At 36.3% G+C, this 17,484-nt stretch overlaps 3 protein-coding genes across 5 annotated transcripts in view; all 3 read left to right on the forward strand.

The window, feature by feature from the left end:
- The window catches only part of kdm6bb (lysine (K)-specific demethylase 6B, b), a 31,608-nt gene extending 28,215 nt beyond the window's left edge, over window positions 1-3,393 (forward strand). The window contains exon 22 of the mRNA XM_081353534.1: window positions 1,738-3,393. Coding sequence (XP_081209660.1) covers window positions 1,738-1,761 — 24 coding nt within the window. The 3' untranslated portion in view covers window positions 1,762-3,393. The remainder of the gene's footprint in view (window positions 1-1,737) is intronic.
- A 2,552-nt stretch (window positions 3,394-5,945) lies between these two features.
- Window positions 5,946-12,816, forward strand: tmem88a (transmembrane protein 88 a). Of its 3 annotated transcripts, none has more exons than XM_081353717.1 (4): window positions 5,946-6,585; window positions 7,595-7,644; window positions 9,755-10,146; window positions 12,071-12,816. In XM_081353717.1, exons 3-4 carry the CDS (start codon window positions 9,766-9,768, stop codon window positions 12,350-12,352), a joined length of 663 nt encoding a protein of 220 aa, XP_081209843.1. In that variant the 5' UTR covers window positions 5,946-6,585; window positions 7,595-7,644; window positions 9,755-9,765; the 3' UTR covers window positions 12,353-12,816. The 3 variants fall into 3 exon arrangements, with proteins under 3 accessions (XP_081209843.1, XP_081209841.1, XP_081209842.1); XM_081353716.1 differs by lacking the exon at window positions 5,946-6,585 and adding an exon at window positions 7,364-7,439 and having other exon boundaries at window positions 12,071-12,808; XM_081353715.1 differs by lacking the exon at window positions 5,946-6,585 and having other exon boundaries at window positions 7,304-7,644; window positions 12,071-12,808.
- Window positions 12,817-13,568: 752 nt separating this feature from the next.
- LOC308683413 (uncharacterized protein) lies at window positions 13,569-16,751 on the forward strand. Its single transcript, XM_081353884.1, has 3 exons — window positions 13,569-13,993; window positions 16,044-16,133; window positions 16,226-16,751. The coding sequence occupies exons 1-3, from the start codon at window positions 13,753-13,755 to the stop codon at window positions 16,378-16,380; spliced, it is 486 nt and encodes a 161-aa protein (XP_081210010.1). The 5' UTR covers window positions 13,569-13,752; the 3' UTR covers window positions 16,381-16,751.
- Window positions 16,752-17,484: the final 733 nt, after the last annotated feature.

Below are 17,484 nucleotides of genomic sequence, written 5' to 3' on the forward strand. Positions count from 1 at the left end.
TTTCAGGAAAACTTGAACCTCAAACACTGCAGCTGATTCCTGTGGATACTGGATAGCATCATGTCCAGAAGACACTGTGCTCTACAATGTGAAGGTAAAGCCAGTTTTTTTTTTTTTCACTGCCCAAGGACGAGCATGTGAAGAATCAGTGGTTAAAATGAATCTTTACCATGATATCACAGCAGTATAATCCTAAACTTTTGCTGTGTTCCCTTTATTTTACTGACGACTGCTTCTCAAATCTCGGAGTTCAATGCAGGATTCGCAAAACACTTACTCTTGAAAGATGGTATTCAAAATACTTAGTTTTGAGTTTTATATTGTGTGGGTCTCCTGCTAACTCACATAATTACTTATCTTACTGAAATACTTCTGCTAATCAGTCGCGGGCCACTATTACCTAAAACTGTGTCTATTAATACAGATTGTCTGTCGTTCTTACTACTTTGAGTAAAGATAAAGGATGGAGCAAGATTTGTTTTACCAACCTTTGTTACAGTCATTCACGCTAGAACTCGGCTAATGTATACACTGTGACTGATATAGTTTCCACCACAATAAATTAATAAATAAAAAAGTAAAAAAAATAGTTTGTTGATGGACATACACTTGTTAATGCTGATGGTGAGGAATTACAGTTGCAACATCTCATAATGTACCTCAAACTGAGTAGTGCATCACTGAAACGTCCTGCTCGAGTCGTCCTTGCGATGGAGGTTCGGGTTGAATGACTAGTTCTTCCAGTGTTTCATCATTGGACTCGTGCTCGCATTGATATGGTAAAATCGACGTCATTGTTCATTACTGTGTTTAGTTTACGGTGTAGGAAGCCTCAGGACAAGCAGAGCTGACGTTCTTATGGCAATGGGCATGTAGACCAATCACAACAGACTGAGTTGTCTGGCCAATCAGAGCAGAGTAGCTCGCAGAAAGGTGGGATTTAGAGAGATTGATTCATCTGACGAGTCGTTTGAGAATCATTGAAAATATGGTGATGTGCAAATGTATATTATGAGAAAATGAAACAGTTTTTTGAGCTTTGATGCATGTAAACCTGTTGTAGGAGACTCCAAAACAACATTAGGAAACTTCAAAATAGCATAGTAGGGGCACTTTAAAATAAAGTATATAATGCTAAGAAAATTTTTTTAAATGGGCTTCATTTTCATTATGCTAAATAGAATTTATGATTACTTATAATATTTTTGTAAAATATGACCTGGACATTTTAAATAAAGCATCAACATGTAATGATATTTTTATATTATTTTTTATTAATTATTTATTTATTTAAAAAAATAGGCTTCATTTTCAGTACTCAAAATGATATTTACAATGCGTTTTTTTTTTTACATGCTCATAGATATGTTAATAATAAAATAAAAAATCATTATATATTATTTTATTTAAAAATAGGCATCATTTTCATAATGAAAAATATCATTTAAAATTTTCGGGTATGACCTGGTCCAAATGTGACCTGGACACGCTTAAATAAAAAATGATAATTTTTTTAAAAAAATGTGTTTTTCAAAGGCTTTATTTTCATTATGCAAAATAAAATGTATAATGTTTGTGAAATGTGAACCTGACATGTTTAAAATAAAATAATCCATCAACGACTGCTCTCTAGATATCAGCATTGTCACTGACAACTATAATACCTTGTACATTTTACACCTGTAAATTCAAATTATTTTCACAAACATTTCTAACACACGGTTACTCTCTTCCCAGGCTCCAGTTCCGTGCTGTAGGTGAACTTGATGTCTGAAACTACACAGCCATAACCAAATCTCCCACCTTCCTGCCCCAAATCAGCGGCACAAACCTTTCATTCTTTTTTTTTTTCTTCACCAAAACCACTACTGCAGACTTACAGAGCAGCCAATCAAATCGCTGTTTACTTCACATTGTTTACAATACTATCAGCAGATGTCTCTCCAGCTCAGTCGTCTTCCCCTCAGCCAGCTACTGACGGGACATCTGATAGTTCTCATGTTCCTGATTATAGAATGACCAGAGTGGTGCTACATCATTGGACTTAAACAATAACGTGTAACTTGGCTATCAGGTCACCCATCCAAAATGGATAACTGCTGTGATTCCTTTTATAAAAAAAAAAAAAGTCAACTTGCCGAACATGTGCATTAATTCAGGTACTGATGTAGTTTAATTTTTTTATGCAAATGGAAGACGATTTCACTAGTCCAGTTATTCTTACGTCTGGTTTATCTGAGTGGTGCTTTGATACAACGTATATAACAACATGGGATTCATTTCTTTTGGAGCTGATGACCATTGCAGTGGCATTACATTTTGTTTTTATTTTTTTCTGTTGTTTCGGTCGTGTCATATTTACTACAAGTCTGACCTTTGTAAATGGTATTTGCATATTATACTGGGTGCTATTTTTTTTTTTAAGTTGTCAAAGGTTTTCAGAAAGAAAAAAACAACTTTTTTAACAGTCTAGATTAACACCATTTGGGCCTTGTGATATGCATTTAGACAAAAGGTGATTTCATGGTATTTGATTAAGTAAATAATGACATTTTCTTAAAGCATTAAAATAACAGTTTTTCCAAAAAGAAATACGGGTTTAATCTAAAACGTATTTGATTGCATTTGTCTGGAAAACCTTATGTGTGTTAAGTGAATCTTTTCTTGTAGAACTCGGAAAAAAAAAAGACAAAAAAAATCATTCCTGCAAACTTGTGGCTTTTGATGCATTTCTCAATCCGACTGATTTTATCCTTTTATTTGATTTTCTGAATTAGAATTTATTCTGTTTTTTATTTATTTACTTGACTTTTCCTTTTGTATTTATTGATTGTTTGTGATGCTTCATGCGTATTTTGTAATTCTTTCTGTTGTGCTGATGTGGTGAGGCTTACGGGGGAACGTCTGATTCAAAATGGTGCTGATCCCCCTCTCCCTCCCGGGTCTCTCTGTCTGTATAAATGACCTGTAGGTTTGAAAACATGAATTTAATCTCACAAGTTGGTGCTTAGAACAGAGTCAGTACACTTTTATGAACTGAATGTCTTTGTACTGTATATTTAACACATTAAATATGTTTGCTTTACATGAGGTACAGGATATTGTGACACGTGTATGATTCCAGTCATCCTAGCTGTTATATGATTATAATGAGCTTTGATTCGTATCATTATTGATGAATTTCAGATTGTTGAGAGTTTTCAGATTTGCGTTCCATCGATACCTCTCAGAGTTTGTTTTCAGGTTCATTGACATTTTTGTTTGTTTTACTGTATAAAAATAAAAAAACATTAAGGATCTGAGCCAAACTTGTCTAAAACATATTGTGATTTTTGTGTGTTATACCTGATATAATGATAACTATAAAAAAAAATAAACATTCTGATAAATTCCCATCTGTTTACGTGTCGTTATTTCTGGATTGTGTGTGGAAGTGTATTAGAGGAAGGTTACAGATTCACAGTCTCCTGTCTGTCTGCGGAGTGGAAGTGGAGGCCTGTAGAGGTCATGGGACAGGAGTAATGTTTCTGCGACACCTCAGCGCTCTCTGCGGACTTTACTGCGGAAATCCTGGCTCCAAGGACAGGAAGACAGGTTTTCCTCTTTTATGACTAGCAGGATATATCTTGTTTTCCATCGTCTCTCCACACTTAACTCGTATATTTCACCAGCGCCCCTTTTATCTCTCTCTCCTGGTAATCCACTGCTGTGAATAACAAATAAACAACTGTAAATAGTTTATTTACTTACAGATAAAGTCATCATCCTGTTTTCACCTCTATATCTTATCCAGCTCACTCTATCACAGGTCATGGGTCGTGACCTGAAAATGTTTTGCAGGTCTGGTCTGATAAAGTCAAACAGCTGGGAACAAAACAATGCTGAATGCGAATAATAATGCAACTAACAATGTAATAGTTTAATATTATATTATATTTTATTCTTCTGCTAAACTGAATGCTTGTTTACTAACAACATAATGGCATTAGTGAATACATCCTCAATCCTTCTTCCAAAACTTAGTTTTTGTCTTACCCTGATTCACTATGGTAAGCCTATTATAAGTGTTTATATTTTAGACCTAGCAGAGATTGTTTTTCACGGGAAATTGCGTACATATATGCGCGTGTCTCGTCATATCCGTAAATAGAGAAGAGTTGCTACGGCATAGGTTAATTTTTTCACAACGAGCGATAAGCTTGACATGGAGTACGCTGATTGCTAGATTTACTAAAGAGGGTGAATTAGCATGAGAGCGCAATAACAATAAAGTACCGATAGGACTGGAAAGTTCAGCACGTAATCTACTGACGACACGAAATTAGAGAACTCAGTAGCCGGATCATTTCCATAATGACCAACTTAATCTACCAAGAGGAGCGCAAATTAGCATCTAAGCAACACTGAAGAGTGAAGAACTTTTCCTCTTCGGTCGCAATCACTATGGTCGCCCTACAGGTTGGAAGCAGAATTGTCCATTACCGTTGTCGTAAATAATTTAGCCTACCGCAGCACGCACGCTCGCTGTTTATCCAGCACCGGCTTTGGAAATAAGGATGCCCACAGACAAGGTAGAGTTTGTTGCATGATTTTATTAAAGTATGATTTATTGTGACATCAGAAACGAAGAAAAACTAAATAATGACTATTGTAACGCTTGCCGTAAAGCAAGTCAAATTTGTAGTTTCTTATGTCTCATTCAGAAACGCTACTAAATCTGGCAAACTTGCATAGTGCGGTTATAGCAGATATATGTTGAAGTGCCTTTCACCCTGTTACGATTTGATGAACCACTGAAACGATTTTGGAAACATTATTTTAAGGTAAAAAATCATCTTTAATGTTGCTTTAAGACATGGGCGGTAAATAACGGCGCAAATACCAGTAAATTGACTAGTGCAAACCTTAGTAAATCACCTTGCATGATTCATTTAAATACTCTCCTCCCATAAATTTTGCGTCTGAAAGGGAAACTGCTACAAATGCATATGCAATAAGATCAGCCTTTACGTAAAGGTTACTCTTTGGCTTAACTCGATGTTTTAATTTTGAAAGAACGTTTCAATCAAGTAACTCAGAAAATAATTTAATCTAGTAGCTTATGTCTATACCTGACCACAAAATATTTAAAAGAAATTTGATACCAGGCAATCAGTACCATATTTAGACTGCCAACATCTAACATCATATGTATTGAAAGAAAAGCTATGTTTAGGTTGATAGTATGTTATATATATATATATATATTATTCTATATTATATCTGTGTGTCCATTAAATAGACACAAAAAAATAACGTTTTGGCTGAAAATGATTTAATCATGGACAGTGGTTCCACATGACGGAACCATGTTATCTCAACTCAAATACTTCATGTTGGATGAACTTAAGTGAAGTGAGTAAACTTAATTAAAATTAGACATGTCCAAATAACTTGATTCAGTCGTGTCCAAATAACTTGATTCAATCGTGTTCAAATAACTTGAATCAATCGTGTTCAAATAAATTAAAGGTGAACTAAGTACCTTTTTCACCTTAACTGAACAGCTTCGGAGTCATTGGAATAATTATATGACTTTTTTTGGGTTGAATGGTGGTCGTCTTGCACCCCCCAAGCGCATGTGAGCCGAAAAACCACCCTTGCAACTCGCAGCATCAGGAAGTATCACGTGCTATCAGGTCTCGCGATGTAATGAATTGCTTTACAGCAAAAAAATCAGCTAAAATTCTGACATTATTGCGCTCCCTCACGCTGTTCGAACTCGAATGAAGATGTTTTCAAGAATGTCCCATCTGCTTTGATGTCGTTGATCTACTAGCCTCTGGTATCTGAGAGTCGGCAACGAGTTTTTCGACAGTGTTGTCAAATATCTATTCCGAAGCTGTAGGGGGAGCTCTATAGAGAAACCTGCGAGCAAAAAGCGAGAATACAGCAAAGAAATTCCTGAAACTGCATAGCTGCTAGCCCCAGAGCCCGTCTCTGATATCCCTGCTTTAATTCAATCACGTGGAACCACTGCCCATGATTGAATCATGTTCAACCAAAGAGCCATTTTTTTGAGTGTAGTCAGCTTGAGATCCTTTTCAAACTGGTTATATCTCGTAAGCCTAGTAGTGTTTTATGAGCAGTAGAATAATCATATTCATCCACAGTCACGCAGAACCGAAGAACAACCAAAACAACGATGTATCCAGTTCTTTTTAACCACTAGAGGGCCATAGTGCATGTACCTTTAAGTATTATCTTACCTATATATCTTATTTTCTTACTTTAGTTTAGTTTTATCTGATATTATATTAGTCATATATGAATTATTGTGATAACAGAATACTTCCTGATTATAACATTGAAACATTTTCTGCAAAGCTGCATTTCCAATATGTAACATTTTTTGTTATTTTTGTATTCTAAGCTAATTTGATCAGCATTTGAATTGGGCCCAAAAACAAAGCCAATCTACATGCCCTCTGCTGAAATCTCCAGAAAACATCCTCCTGGAGCCCTGTGTCCTGACAGCTCTGACACGTCCTGAGAGATATTGAACAGACATGAACTCCCCTCGCTGGAGCTGAAGCTGAACTCAAGGTGAAGTGGGAAACATCATACAAAGGGCCAACTGTTTTAGAGAGCCCTCGGTGGTATAGACATAAGTGTAAGCCTTTTTCTAACTTTTATTTCAGATTTGTTTTAGACTTTAACTCATCAGGGGAAATAGCTTTCTTAATCTCTTTGTGTGCCACTGGAGTTTCCTCGACCTCTTTCATATTTCAGTTTTTTTTATATGCCCCTTAATCATGTCAAATATTTTCTTCAGGACATCAGGAGTCCTTTTATTGTGCTTGAGATGCTTGAGTGTCTGATTCTTTTCTAAGAGTGTGATGAAAATAGAAAGGTTGTGATGTGTTCTTTAGGTAACTGTTAAATTATAAAATGTCAGTTTTGTAGGATGACGTGCTTCTAAAGACCTTTCCAGTGGTCTTCAAAGCACAAATAAAAATGTAATTGCATCAGAAAAAAGCACAGACTGTCATGGCATGCGCTGTTAAAAAAAAAAAAAAGATTTTTTTTTATTGGAGAACATTTAGCAAGAAAATACTATTTGAATCTTTCTACTTCAAATAAAAAATAGCTAACAATTTCTGAGAGAAATTTGTTTTAAAGTAAACACTCTTTTGTGGAGTGTGTAACATAAGTCCAGGTCATATTATATCTTCTCATTGGGCAAAAAAAAAAAAAATCTACTCCTGGATAAGACTACGCCGCCCACCCATCACCCCAAAATGCCCCAGCCAGAGCAGTGTGGGGCCAAAAAGAGAAGTGGGAGTGGAGAGATATAACTGAGTTACCAAGGCAGGACATCTTCGTCAAAGGAAGGAAAGAGCAGTGCAGGAAAGGACGAAGAGAAAAGGCTGAAATAGAGGAGTGACCGTTCCACAGAGGTCAGTTTCACACAGAGCCAGTGGAGATACTACAGACGGACATGAAAACTAGATAAATATAACGTATAATAAACATTATAGACCTATATAATCGTCTCAGCCAGTCTTTGAAGGATTTGTCTGTTTCGTAAGTAAAGGGAAAAGTTTTTCTGCAGGAGGAAAGGTGGTTTTTGAGGGAACGAACAACCTACTCTATTACACTAATGTAAGTATAGAAGATTTTGGACTTTAACTTGTTTCATGATTTTTAAGCATAATTTTAAATGTACATGATTTTAAAAAAAATATCCATATATGCATATTTTGGGCTTTGTATTGTTTTTGAACTTAAGCAAATAGCACTGTTTCATGATTTTTTTTTGCACATTTTATGATTTACATGTTTAAATATTTAAATATGCAAATACATAATGTGAATTTTTTATACAGGCTTTGGATAACACAAAGGTATTTCAGTATTATGCATTAAGACCTGGTATCTTGGAGCCATGTTAAATATTTACATTTAATCATTTAGCAGCCGCTTTTATACAAAGTTGGAGGAAAAAAACTATAAAAATATAGTCTCAATCTAAAAAGTGTTTTCAATATGATAAACAATGCAATTCATAGATTAGCTCAGTTTATGCTGTTCTTTTTTCCTGGCATATCTATTGACTTTAATTCCCTAAAGACAGTCTATGTCCTGTCAAAATCCCCTTGATATATTTTGTGGAATTTCCTGATATTCGGAACCCTGAATCAGAATGTAAGAATAGTCGTGCTGGTGATTTAATCTTGCACTAAAATCACTTCTAAAAATAAATTATAAATAAAACATTTTACTATTAAAGCAAAATACATCAATAAAATAAATAAAATATTAAAATAACTTTCCACCATCACTTGGATTAATATCGTTTGCAGAATTCATAAATATAAAGAATATAAATGTAGAGTCTTTTGGTAATATTGTCACTTAATAAAAACACAAGTGATGTAAAGGTGATTGTGTGGGAAAGGATTTTAAATCAAGGTCTCGATAACATCTGAACTATTAATGGCAGAGTGATATCATACTTGTATTCACTAAAAATTGGGCCCACTCCAAATAAACAACATCTGTCTCTAACATCTGTCCTCAACGCTACTACTACTCAGTGCGTATTTTTGATCAAAAGGACTAAACAGCATAAATCAAGGGAACATTTCTATTTTCCTGACATTCACTTTCTTAAGTGATCGTTGTAAACCTGTAACAAGCTCTTTATGACTGTTTCTTTTTAGGATGTTGCTCTTTTGGCGTTCCGCTGTTTTGTAGGATTTGTGATCTATAGTCAGCATTCAGGGTTTCCTGATGAGCCCGTTCCAAAGTTATTGTTTTGTATTTTTTGGTATCCTGGAGATCAGGGTGGGGTCAGCGGCTTAATTTCCTGATCTTCAGTATTAGTTATCACCATTTACTATCTATACGTTTCACCAGAACTTTTTTGAGAGATACAATCCACATTTTTTAAATGGTTTCCACCAACAAAATCACCTTTAAAGGAATATTTTTGATTGACAGCACTTGTGGTATAATGCTGATAACCACAAAAATTCATTTTCACTTGTCCCTCCCTTATTTTTTATAAAATAGAGCAAAACTTTTCAATAGTTTAGCCAGGACATAAACATTATCCCCCGGTTTCACAGACAAGAAGGCTAGTCCCAGACTAAAATGCATGTTTGAGCTGTTTTAACGGAAAGCAGCTTGCACTGACATATCTTAAAATATCTCCACCGGTAATGTTTTTTTCTTGGGCACGTTTATAAAAGCTACTTAAATTTCCTAATTGAACTAAGGCCTAATCCTGGCTTAATCTAAGCCCATTCTGTGAAACCAGGCCTATGTGTGTTAACATAATTGATTTGAGCATTACAAAATTCACACACTAACCATTTCTGTGTAAAGTTATATCCAGTTTCACAACTATTGTGTTGCCACAACAAGGCAACACAATAAACCCTAAAATTACTGTAAAAAATATTTAAACAGCTTTACAGCTCAAATAATAAATGTTTTAACTGAAAGCAAGCCATTGATTTGTCTCAACATTCACACTAGTAATGTTTTTTGGGCAAGTTTATAAAAGCTATTTAAATGCCATAATTGAACTATAAGGCCTAATCCTGGTTTAATCTAAACCCTGTCTGTGAAACCAGGCCTAGATGTTACAAACATCTAACACCTAAAAATATAATTTGATATTGATTCATTTCATTGTTTGTGGCCATTTTAGCCATTACTGTACCATTATTAACCAATAGCCCTTAATATATATCTATCTATCTAGACAAAAACTGAATGATGAACGGCAAGATGAGTCTTTCCCGTAATGGTTCCTTGGAGAAACCCATCTCTCTTCAGTCCCCCACGGATCGGGGGGAGCTTGAATCCCCTCACCCGCGTCTCCATCACACCGGTTCCATCTCCTCCAGTACTCCAGCAAACCTGTCCAGCTCAGGTGTGGTGGTTCCTCCTCCGTACTCAGTAGAAGGCAGTGCAGTGAACGACTCGCCTCTGGAGCTGAGGGGCTCTTTGGACTGTTGGGCCTGCTCTGTTCTGGTTACAGCACAGAATCTGGTCATCGCCGCGCTCAACGTAGGTTTGGCTGCATTTATCTTCGGCCTCATCCTCTTGCCATCCCTCATCATGGTCGTTTTTGGCTTCCTCTGCCATTCAACGGTAATTTTTTACGTTGTTACGTTTGTATAAGTAATGTTGTCTTAAAGTCTTCCAATCAAAATGCACCCTATTTGCTTTTATAATGTACATTCCTAGTCTAACTGCGTGATTCAACAGTGCATGTTAGTACAAATAAAAAAAAATAGTACGATTTGAGCAAAAGAAACTACACAGTTCAAAAGTTTGAGTTAAGATTATTTAATGGTTTTGAAAGAAGTCTCTTTGCTCACCAAGGCTGCTTTTATTTGGTTTAAAATACAGTAGAACAGTCATATTGTGAAATATTGTTACAATTTAAAATACGTAAGTGTTTTCAATTTTCTAAAATACAGTTTATTCCTGTGATGACAAAGCTGAATTTTCAGGATCATTACTCCAGTCTTCAGTGTCACAGGATCCTTCAGAAATCATTGCTGCTCAAGAAAGAGTAATGTCAGTGTTGAAATTGGTTGTGCTGCTTGATATTATGCATTTTTACTTTCATATTTCAGAATGATAAATAGAAAGTTTATTTTAAAAATGAAAATATTTTGTGACATTATAAATGTCTTCAATGTATTTTGGTCCTTAATGGTTTCATTCCTTAAGGGCCCTACACACCAGGACGAATATCGGCGCGCGTTATTCGCCAGTGTTTTTCAACGCGTTTTTTGTGTTCACACCCAAGCGATTTTCGCTGACGATGAGCCGAGTGAACATTCAAATTCATTCCCTGACATTAGATGGCGCTTAATGTAAAACAGAAACCACTCCATAACAGTTCTCTTTTATCAAGATTTTTGGCGTTAAACGTCGGCGAATATCGCGCGCAAATTTTATATTAGAAAAATAATCTTAAGGCCTGTTCACACCGGGACGAATTTCGCGCGCGATATTCGCCGACGTTTAACGCCTCGTGACTAAACAAAGGGCGCCAATGTGAGTGTGCACACCGGCGCGAAAAACGCCACGCGTAAAAGCGTCATTTTTTTAAAAACGCCTCGGGTTCGTTTTTTTGGTTTGACGCGGCGCGTCAAAAACTATCCGACCAATGAGATTGGCGCTTTTGTTCACGTGTCTGGAGCTTCTGAAGTTACAGTAAAACACAACTTGGGGGCGCTCAAACACAAAACGGTCTTGCCGAGCACATATACGTACGCCGAGTAGCGTCTAAACACTGCCGGGAAGAAATAAGACGAGGAAGATGGAAGGCAAGATGAATGTAGAGCTGCTGGTCTCGTTGGTGTCGGAACATAAAGAACTATATGACAAACGCGACAGCGACTACAAAAATCTTGATAAAAGAGAACTGTTATGGAGTGGTTTCTGTTTTACATTAAGCGCCATCTAATGTCAGGGAATGAATTTGCATGTTCACTCGGCTCATCGTCAGCGAAAATCGCTTGGGTGTGAACACAAAAAACGCGCTGAAAAACGCTGGCGAATAACGCGAGCCGATATTCGTCCCGGTGTGTAGGGCCCTTTACTCCGAACTTTTGAAAGGTACTGTATATATATGTAATTATATTTTAATCTTTTTTCTGTACTTGTCCTCACATACTGCAGTTCCAGCCCAAATGGGTTGCCAAATCACAACTCTCTTCCCTCGAAGGACATTAAAACATCTTAGATTACTCTAATGTCATCCAAGCACTGATGACTAAACTTCCTACATTTCAGTGCAACTAACACAAAACATCTGGATAATAAAACTCTCACACATAATCCTCTCTTATCATTTCACTGAATCAGTGATAAGTTAACTATCTCCATCTGAGCTGTCAGTCGACTTCCATTGCCTCACCAGATGCTTTTTATTAATCATCGCAGGTCAATGTATTCATGCTCTTATCAGATCAGACAATATATTACAGGCACAATTTGTACAGTACTTTGCCCTACCTCTCTTTTTCTTGCTAACTAACTCTCTCCATTTGTTCCAAAGGTTCAACGCCACGGTACTTCCGTCTACTGTTCAGATCTCTTGGACGATGGAGGTTGTGTGGCTTTGCTGGTGGTGGGGTTCCTGTTGCTGGCTCCGCTCCTGGTTCTGGCTCTGGCCGCTTATTGCAGGATGGCCCGCCACCTCCAGCTGGGCCTGTGCTTCATCCCCTACAGCCGGGCCGTCTACAAGAACCTGCCTGCGTCAGGTCATCGAGGCCTGGGGGGCTGCTGTGGCCAGCAGGGGGCAGGAGAGAGCGAGGGAAAGGGAAGCGTGTGGGTTTGAGCGGCCTGAAAAACATAAAGAAGAGCCTGGTGAATTTAATGTGAATAGCCATTGCAATAGGTCACACACAGAGCCCAAATAATACCAAACAGATGACGATACAAGCAGTGCCAAGTTCTCAGCAGATCTGTCAAAAAGATTTTTTTCTTTTTTACAAATTGTGCATTTATTCAGTGTCAGTATCTTTTCTTTCTTTTTTAGCTCTTTTTAAGTGAGTTTTTTTAAGTGGCTCAACCTATACAATGGTGATAAGAGGTGGGACTATTTTTTACAAATGTTTAATGTTGTTTCTTTGTAACATGTTTTTGCATTTTTGTAGGCCTATTTTAGTGAATTTTCGTACATTTAACATGAATAAGAAACTATGAAGTCTTTGTAAAAATGTTTTTTATTACTGTACAAACACTTCTTACTAATAAAGTAAACAAAACATTCCAACAATGAATGTATGAATTCAGTTCAATCAATTCATTTTCACTTTATTGTTTACTGTCTCACATCAATACACATCCACATCAAATAATAAAACACAATACATAAACACCACTTGATACAAAAACACATTTAAGTATGTAAATACACAACCAGCTACAGTGCATTGACTTAGTCCTTTCTATTTTACAGGATCCTAAAGCCTATACTGTAAAACCCAAGTTAACTCAACTCAAACAGATTGAGGAAACTGATTGCGGCAAACCATTTAAGTTTAAAAATAAATACATATGAGTATTGTGAACTTATATATATTGAGTAAATACATATGAGTATTGTGAACTTATATATATTGATGACTCAATATATATAAGTTCACAATACTCATATGTATTTATTTTTAAACTTAAATGGTTTGCCGCAATCAGTTTCCTCAATCGGTTTGAGTTGAGTTAACTTGTTGGGTTTTTCAGTGATTTATTCATTTTACCGACTGATGAACAAGATTTCTGTAATTGTTAATTCTAACATATTCTACTAAGTCTTCTGTTTGAAGGCAAAAGTTGATTTTCTCCATACAAAATATGTCAAAAATGGTCAATGTGCGGCAAGCTATAGCAACTTTAGTGTTGATATTCCAGTCTCTCATTACAGTCACATACACACACATTTTTTATTACAAATTACAAAAATAGATTTGCACTATTAATTACTATAGCTCCCTAAAAATATAGTTCTCACTTACAATTTCCGTGATAGGCTATCTTGTCAGACATAAGGGCAAAAAAATCTGGTTTCATGTCATTAAAGTGTTTTATGTGTTTATTGCATGCACTTTATGAAGGTTTGTTATGGCAGCTTCCTGAGAGAAAAAAAAATGTAGCCTACTCAGTCACTTCTGAGCTCAGACGCTTTTGTTGTTGCTCTCAGGATTAGTTATTTAAAGCCTCGGCCGGTGGAAATTTCCCATGTCGTTCCGCGCACGCTCATTCAAAGCTTTAATACGCAACCGAGGTAACAGAACAGAGGGGCAGATAAGAGTCAGGACAGCATCATCAGACATTATCCGTCGGGAATGCTCGCTGCTCGCTGCCCTAACACGATCTCTGCAGGGACCAACACGAGCACAATCTCATGGAGCCAGAGTTTCAAACGAAGCAAATCAGTCAGATCATTGGATGAGACGCGCGCCACTTTGTTTCTCTACAGGTACGTCTGGAACAAGTGCTGTTTAAAGTGTCTTTAATTGGTAAGTGGGCAAAGTGTTTTGAAAAAAACAACAACTTTTTAACTTGTATGCAGAAATGTTTAAGTGCTTGGCATAATAATAGGCTTATTTTACCTAAAATACGGTTATATGCTACTTTAACGTGCACGTTTTCATTATCCTGTTACCCGAAATTTTAATAGGCTACAGTCTAGACAATGCAGATCTACTAAGTATTTTAAGAGTTTATTATTATTTAGAAGTCTACTATATTTTACTAATTTGTATGTTATAAACAATGTGTTTCTCTCAATGATGGGCTTATGTTTATCTGGATTTGCACTCATTTGATCTGTGATGTCACAGTCGCTCTAGTTTGATTTTCTTAAATGAGGGATTAGCCTGTCCTCGGTGGAGTTTTATGTAAGATACCTTTCACAGAACGACAAAGCATCTTTCTCGTGCATCTCTAGGCTGTCCGGTGCTTAAGGGATCATTGACCACTGGAATGTAAAGGGTCTTGGCTAGTTTCTAACTGCTGATGTCAGTGATGTCATATATATATATATACATGTGTATATATATATATATATATATATATATATATATATATATATATATGACATCCCTGACATCAGCAGTTAGAAACTATATATATATATATATATATATATATATATATATGTAGTTCTACATAGTAATATATATATGATGGCATGTATTCAGAAAGAGGAGGCAAAGTTTTCAGTTTTTTTTACTTTTTTTTTTAAATCATGTTTTTCAGCATTTTTTACATTTATTAAAAAACTAATAAGGCAATAAGGCAGTAACGATTTTAAAAATATATTTTTATTTGTGAACGGATGTTCAGCTGTTCTTTTTAATAGAACAAATAATTTTCAGATCATCAGTCATGCTCGGTGAACACAGTCTGTCACAGACACAAAGATGTTTCTTTAATTTCTCCAAGCTGATTGCATGTTTTCAGGCCATTTCAAGTTTGATTTTGAAGTGACATAAAGCAGTGGTATCTAAGTGGGTTAGTTGTTTACTTACTTTTTGATTAGTTTTCCCATTATCACCATCATTTTGTTCATTCAGGCCAATTCGAGAACGCACACGAAAACAAGACGCAGGATTTATCTCACAAACCAATCGTATTCAATCATATCCAATCACTGCGCGATGGAGGCATTGCCTCCTCTCACGTGACTTTCCCCCATTCATTCTCAATTACCCCCCCATCAAACCCACTGCACGCTTTAGGGGGTCTGTTGAAAGTCAATGGGCTCAGAGGAGGCAAGAGAGACACAGACTTGCCTGGAACTTTACTGGTGTCGGTGTTGGACAGTGTCATTTTAGAAAAACAAGTGATTGCGTTGTTTTATTTTTGTAAAATGGATTTTCTCATCCAAATTTTTAAGGAGACACTGCCTCCCTGGAAACATCCCCTGACATTTATATTTATATAAAGGAATGTCATCAGTAAAATAGTAAAATAAATAAATCACAATTTATTTTACTGATGACATTCCTTTGTAAATACAATGCATTTGTCACATCTTGAACATTTTAATGATTTACAGATGACAAAATAAATCATAGTCCCATTCTGCTAAATAAACGGGTGGAGCTGCTCATTATTTACGTAACAGAAGTGTTCTGTTATTATATAGTGGTTCTCTTCCTGTAGTTAAGATTTATGTGTTGGACTGACATTGTGGCTAATTGTGGAGTCAAAGCTGGTTGTTCTTGGTCGGTTGTTCCCGCCTTTCAGAGTGGGCCATGGAACACAACTCTGTGCCCCGCTCAAGTGATATACCGTAAAGTGCAAGTCTCAGACACGACTGAGGATTAATCCTCTCAGGATGAATGAGTTCTTTGTTTCTTCAAGCCATTATTAGCAATCTCCTGCTTTCACCTCTCGGCTAATGTTCCGGTCGGAGAAGCGAGATAAGCTTGAAGAAACAAACACAATGGCATTGAAACTCCATGTTCTTCAGTCAGTAGATCTTATACATTATGTTCTCTCTCCAGATCTCTAGATTGGGTAAACCATGGGTAAAAAAGTATTGCAGTGTTTTCCCTGGTACAAGCGCTGTAAAGACCGGGGTAAAGGCAGGCTGTGCCCTCCTCCACCTAGTAAGTTGCATTGTTGACCAAACTTAATGAAGGTATTGGTCAAACCATCTTTCAACACTCGATATTCATTTTCTCTCTCTCTGCATTCACAGTGCCATCTGTTGAGGTGCAACCTGGCTTCTCTCCAACAGTCTCCTGGGGTTACGACGGGGAGGAAAGCGCCACACATCCCGTCTATTTTTCCCACAAAGCACGAGTAGTTTATCGCCACCAGATGGATGGCAATATTATCGATGCCACCTGCTGACCTCTGGGCTCCTTTCCCAGAATCCCTTGCCTTGTACCTGTAGAACTCCAGAACTGTGTAGAGGAGCGTCTACTAGACCCTTTCGTCGTGTGTAATTTAACTAAATCTTTTATATTTAGTAAAGATGTCACAGTGTTTCCTCTGGTTCCTCCATCCTCTTGCCAGACCTGGCATTCACCTGTCTTGTACTTACTGTGTTGAAATGAAATGAAATGTTTCAAGGGAGACAGAGTGATGCAGGCCACGTGGAACTGAAAAACAAGGACTGAGCTGGATGTTGTAAATGAATACAATGTATGTGCATTTTGTCATGATATCTGGTCCTGAATGTATGATTTCCTGTTGTTTTTTTAGATGACAAAATGGGGTTTTCAGAGGTTCATGATTGCATTCAGGAAAAAGATAACATTTTGTACTAATCACTGGAATTCTAATATAAAACGTATGTATGTTTAGTAATTATTATTATATATTTTGTTTTATTGTTCTCTGATTCTGTTAAAGGAGATTGAGTCTTGATTAAAATAGTTGATGGTGAATATATATATATAGCCTATATATATATATATATTGTTGATTTTAGTCATTTTCATTCAAATGCAGTTTCTGTTTTGGGGATGAATATGTGCTTAATTGTCATAACATTTTTAATAATTAATTAAATAAATAATATGCATTTAGACTGTACTAAATGAAATTATCTGCAAAATGTTTACTTTGTATAACATATCTTTTTCCAACCACTATGAGAGTAATGTTAGATGTATAAACCTGAAAAAATAGCCTCTAAAATATATATTAGATAATAATATAACTTATTATATAGATATAAATATTCTAATAATAATAAAATATTTAATTATTCAAAATTTTAAAAGTAATCTATATGTAACTTCTGGCCCCAAGTGTTTAAATAAACTGCATGTTGATTCTCATTTCATTACCAGCTCTGTTGACATCTTTTTGCCAGAAGACTCCCCTCCGTTTTTTTAAACGGATGATTCAAGGTTCGAGATTTAGCGTGCTCGCATATAAACCTTTCTCTCGCTTGTTGTGACAACCTATGCCACTCCCACACCATACATGCGTCAAAGTAGAAGGAGC

This window comes from Scardinius erythrophthalmus, assembly GCF_964197995.2.
Source record: "Scardinius erythrophthalmus genome assembly, chromosome: 23".
Lineage (NCBI taxonomy): Eukaryota > Metazoa > Chordata > Actinopteri > Cypriniformes > Leuciscidae > Scardinius > Scardinius erythrophthalmus.

What these genes read in the sequence shown, in the direction of transcription:
- tmem88a (XM_081353717.1), top strand. Translation starts at nt 9,766, where the DNA reads ATGATGAACGGCAAGATGAGTCTTTCCCGTAATGGTTCCTTGGAGAAA. An exon ending in GCTTCCTCTGCCATTCAACG is followed by an intron (nt 10,147 to 12,070) that starts GTAATTTTTTAC and finishes TTTGTTCCAAAG; the next exon opens with GTTCAACGCCACGGTACTTC.
- LOC308683413 (XM_081353884.1), top strand. Translation starts at nt 13,753, where the DNA reads ATGTCGTTCCGCGCACGCTCATTCAAAGCTTTAATACGCAACCGAGGT. An exon ending in GCCACTTTGTTTCTCTACAG is followed by an intron (nt 13,994 to 16,043) that starts GTACGTCTGGAA and finishes TCTAGATTGGGT; the next exon opens with AAACCATGGGTAAAAAAGTA. An exon ending in GCTGTGCCCTCCTCCACCTA is followed by an intron (nt 16,134 to 16,225) that starts GTAAGTTGCATT and finishes CTGCATTCACAG; the next exon opens with TGCCATCTGTTGAGGTGCAA.